The following is a 4,981-nucleotide window of genomic DNA, read 5'->3' as shown; positions in this document are numbered from 1 at the left end:
TTGCCTTGCAAAATGTTTGTGCAAAATTTAAGGCATCAAAATGTTGAAATATTACTCGTGCCTGTGTGGCAGCATCCTTCGAGTATGAGCATCATGTCTACATTACGCATACGCCATGTGTTACACACATTATGGCCATTTGATGTCTAAAGTGGGTTAGGGGGGGTGTGTGTACGTATACGTGTATTTGGAAGCGTGCTTGTGTCATACTTTATGATGACATGCCTAACATTTATGCAAAATGCTAATTTAAAGCTAAAGTCTTGGTTGCCATTTAGGGGGCATACATAGAGGCGGGCAAAGAGCAAGTCTATGGGTTAAGAGCACATTTGAATGTTGATGATGATCACGATGATGGCACAGTGAACTCAATTTGGAATCCAATGGAGCATGTGAGGCAGGACATTCTGTCAGAATTAATGTCTCAACTAGATAACCAAACTAGCACAGTCATAAACCAATCTAAAATGGAAATTTCCAATAGAGTGTTGGGTATATATTCCGAATGAAATGGAAGAATATAAAAATAGGATTAGCTTATGTCTGACTAAGTAGTGCTATGTACAATATTTAATAAACTTTAACCATAGAATTCACAGAATAAAATAAAGTGAAGGTTTCAAAATAGTAGCCCCACAATCGAAAGAGAACATCAAACTATTTGGATATGCAAAGAAGCACATTCAAATCAAGCTCTAATCAATCTAGTGGCTCCAATGATTCATTCCCCAGTGTTACAGTTATTTCTGGATAACCTTATCTAGGAATTCTAGCAATTGTGACAGCTCAACAAGAAGCCAACCACAAAGAAGAATAACACATAACATGGATAAGTATTACAATCGAGTCAATAACCCTTTGCTAACGAAGATAATTGCTTTGAATTAACAACAAGGGTATTGACTAAAGGCTGAGTCTTAGATTCCGAGTAATTGTTAAGGCAGAAAATAAATGCATAACAGTATGGTAATAGCATAATGTGAGATTATAATTTACATTGAACATTTTATTAATTTAAAATCGGACTTCAACTCAACTTAAATTGCAACTATGGCTGGAATCCCGGGGCGAAGAAACTTCGGAACTTGTCCTGCGCCACACGCAATGGGGTTAGCTTAGTTTCAGGGAAGCTCCAAATTCCCGCTACAAAGCTGAGGAAGTAAAAGGCGCCAACAACGAAGAAGTATGCCCGAGTACCAGATATGCTCCAGTCACAGACACAAATGATAACATAAACCAGCATCTCCATAATGAAAGTAAAGCCGATGCAATGCTGCTTGATGCCCAAAGGAAAGCCCTCCGACAGATAGGCAGATGTGGGCGCGAATGCCAGGCCTGCAAAAGCTTGAAACACGATCAGCAAGGCGAGCACAACATCCACGCTATTGTATTGATAAAGAAGGAGTCCCTCGTACGAGAATTGGCTGCCCAGTCCAAAAGCCATTCCGCTGGCGAGGAGCAAGCCACCAAGTAGGAGCTTCTTGCGACCCACAGAGTCCACACAGAAGACGGCAACGATCTGGCCAAAGAATCGGCCGACGCCGAACACTGCATACGGCCAGACCGCTTTCTTGAATCTCAAAATAGTAACCATCAACATGGCATCTACGACAAATTTCGTAAGACTCATGGCATTCAGAGCGCGTAGGGTGACGAGACGAACGAAGGCGGGTATGGCCTCAGATATACTTTCACCGACCGTCAGATCCTTGTTCAGCGCCAGGTAGCGCTTGTGCTCGTCCAGCTGCTGGTATGTGTCCGTCGTTAGGATGGAGGGGCGCTGTAGACGACGCAAGGCATGGATAGCCGCCTGCTCCTCGCCATTTGCCAGCATTATAACCGGTGACTCGATGGTAAATATTGAGGCGAAGATTAAGGCGATCCCACCAAACACTGCGCTTAAAATGCCATGTGATTGCAGAGATGAGAAACCTGTGTCCCTATACCACCACCAGATGGTTCCAAAAATGGTTTGAAGAACAATTCCCGCACCATAGCACAACTGTTCAATGCCGATGGCCAATCCGCCACGCTTTTGACAAACCGATATTTCGCCAATCAGTGCAAGTGTTGGCGCAAAGATCAGTCCATTGGCAATACCATCCAAATAAAGTGCTGCCGTAATGGCGGGTACCTTGTGATAAGTGCAGGCAAGGACTATGCCTCCAATGGTTACCAATATTGAGGAGAATTGCTGCAAGCAGAGGGCAGAGATTAGTTCGCGATAGATAGTGTGGAATATCTTAATTGGTTGCCATACATATATCTTCCTTTCTTATATTTCTCAAGTGCTTTAAGTCAAAATAATTTAGAATTTCAACTATAATGCTGGTCACCTGTTTTCTGCACTTCAAACAAATGTGATAACATGTGGACATATTCGATGTGGTTCCCCAAGCGATTATACCTCTCAGAATTGCCCCTGAATTCCATATCTACTTTTCATGATGAAAAGAATCTATGTACTATAAAACGGAAAGTTTGAAAAGATGACCAGCTTCCATAATAGCGCTCTGATTTAAACTAAAGAAGAAACATTCGAACAAATTGTAATGCGGGATCGTCATTCCTTTAAAAGTTATTATTATAAGTATTTTCGTAAATGTAAACCAATAATTGTGGAGGGTTAACAACAACTATAAGTTCTCTATAAATATTTATCTACACTTTTCGATATATTATATATATCTATTGTATTATATTTCAGTAACTATTAAAAAACGCGTCGCTTTCAACTTTTTCCGGGAACAATATCATCATCGCTATTGCCATAAAAAAAAACAGTTTAATGTCTGATAAGACTCTTACGAGTCGAGGACAAGAATGTATCGATTGACAATCTACTGCTTTGGCAGATTAAATAAATTTAATCAGAATCGACAACAACTGCGGTGATGCGTTCTATTATAACTTAACCTACTTCTACGATTACTTAATTAGAGCTCTACATATTACTACCAAGAGTGTTAATTTGCAATGAAATACAAGTATTATTGCTGTGTGCCTTTGAACTGCCTAAAAATCCTACAGTTTCTATTTTATAAACCCCTCTAATGCATAAAATGTTTCATTTTTTTAAGCCTAACTAAGATAAAGACTTATACTTACTAAAATGTATTTCTTGGACACTCTATTGGCCAAAAATCCACTGATTATGGCACCGATAATGGCGCCAATGAACCAACAGATCCGGACGTGAACTGACAATCCCACCATATATCGAATGCCCACGCTGAAAGCAATGTTCATGCCACCAGAAATGAATATGAGTCCAGCTATAAAAATTATATACATCATTATTTTGAATAAGTAATATCAAAGTTATTAGATTGACATTTGCTAACAGCTTTGTTACCATCTATCAAAATGTTCACTCTTATCTAATCGGTTGCTCATAACATGTGCACCTCAGATTATGGGGTACTTTTTTTGTATACACTATACCTAATGGGTACACTAAACCGCAATGAATATAGAACATATAGAATATACTCGTAGAAGGAGCCTTGGCAAACGCCAAAATATGTACGTCTATAATCCACATGACAATCTAAATCAATAAAGCCAACATCGTTTGGAATCGCACTTGGCGTACAAAGTTGAAAAACGTTAACAAAAATCACATATAGCCAAATTATTGTATAAAGTTGAGGGACTGGTATTGGGTATAAAAAAGTGGAGCCGGCACGAATTTAACATCCTACTCTTCAGTTATGCTTGACTGTACGAACCTGCTCCCACGGCCTGGGACTGGGGTTGGTTCCTTCGATTGGCCATGCAACCTTGATCGGGTGGAATATTTAACACATTGAGGTGCTGCGGCGGAGCTGACGGATAGTGCTGCGCTGGATAGTTCTGTGCTGGGTAGTTCTGTGCTGGATAGTTCTGTGCTGGGTAGTTCTGTGCTGGATAGTTCTGTGCTGGATAGTTCTGTGCTGGGTAGCTCGGTGCTGGATAGTTCTGTGCTGGATAGCTCTGTGCTGGATAGTTCTGTGCTGGGTAGCTCGGTGCTGGATAGTTCTGTGCTGGATAGCTCTGTGCTGGATAGTTCTGTGCAGTTTGGAACTGGACAGGGAGGGCCTGTGGTGGGTAAGTCTTCCCGGATTCATCCATAATTGTTTGGAGGTAGATCCGACTTCGTTGGCGTTCGAAACGTAACTGCTCCAACAATTGTTTCTGAAGCTTATTTAATTTTTACACACTAAGCTCTCTGACACTTCATTTTGATAAAAAGCCTTATCTAATCAACTATAATTGTGCATGTGCTAAATTACGTATGAAAATTCCTTTGAAAAGCACACTCTAACGATATACTCTGTGGGTCGTCGCATTGACAATAGAATCCCGATACCAAGTGGACTTTTATTTGAATTGATTTATAGAACTTTTCTGCTAATAGGCTAGGGACTTTTCTACGTAGCAATGTGCTATCAAATATGCGTCACTTTTTGCCGTTTCATTTAATAGGTTTTGAAGCTGATATGAAGCATGAAATATTACTCATATCTTCTAAACGGGGCTAACAACAATGCCTTATGCGTTACTAAGTCCAATTCGCTTTTATTTATATCTGTAATTGTATTTGAAGGCCAATAAAAGCTTTGGGGTATTAAGAGTGCTTTTTATTTCCGATTTTACTTTCAAGCATACATGGGTAGATGTGTATTTACGCTGAGCTCTGACCTGTTCAAATGTAAGGTTAAGGATACTAAGAGCTACAAGATCTACATACTCCAAGAAATGGGACGGATTTTTGAGTGTTCAAAACCTAGAAATCATAATAAAATAAGAGAATGAAGAAATGAGTTCTTTAAAACAGTAATCGTTTTTCATTTCATAGCTTTAATATAGCATTTCAATATTAATTATTTTTACTAGAATTTAGCACCATTTAGACTCAAATTGGTTTTTAGTGTTGGAGTGCGTTGGAGATCGGATTAAGAACTAGCTTCATCTTTTGCCTCTGCGTAGACCGTTGGAA

At 39.6% G+C, this 4,981-nt stretch overlaps 1 protein-coding gene across 1 annotated transcript; it reads right to left on the bottom strand.

Moving 5' to 3' along the window:
- Positions 1-962: 962 nt before the first annotated feature.
- Positions 963-4,137, bottom strand: LOC115622843 (solute carrier family 2, facilitated glucose transporter member 5-like). The gene is made up of 3 exons (XM_030516923.1): positions 3,732-4,137; positions 3,109-3,275; positions 963-2,194 (listed from the first exon to the last, which is right to left on the bottom strand). The coding sequence occupies exons 1-3, from the start codon at positions 4,111-4,113 to the stop codon at positions 1,049-1,051; spliced, it is 1,695 nt and encodes a 564-aa protein (XP_030372783.1). The 5' UTR covers positions 4,114-4,137; the 3' UTR covers positions 963-1,048.
- Between the last annotated feature and the right edge of the window lie 844 nt (positions 4,138-4,981).

The sequence above is a fragment of the Scaptodrosophila lebanonensis genome, unplaced genomic scaffold, assembly GCF_003285725.1.
Source record: "Scaptodrosophila lebanonensis strain 11010-0011.00,11010-0021.00 unplaced genomic scaffold, SlebRS2 tig00000043-arrow-pilon, whole genome shotgun sequence".
Lineage (NCBI taxonomy): Eukaryota > Metazoa > Arthropoda > Insecta > Diptera > Drosophilidae > Scaptodrosophila > Scaptodrosophila lebanonensis.
This window is presented reverse-complemented; position numbering and strand designations above follow the sequence as displayed.

Bases quoted from the DNA above. Each gene is read 5' to 3' on its own strand.
- LOC115622843 (XM_030516923.1), bottom strand. From the start codon at position 4,113: ATGGATGAATCCGGGAAGACTTACCCACCACAGGCCCTCCCTGTCCAG. The intron at 3,276-3,731 runs GTTCGTACAGTC...TAATTTTTATAG, and splicing joins GTCCCAGGCCGTGGGAGCAG to CTGGACTCATATTCATTTCT. The intron at 2,195-3,108 runs GTAAGTATAAGT...CTCTGCTTGCAG, and splicing joins TGTCCAAGAAATACATTTTA to CAATTCTCCTCAATATTGGT.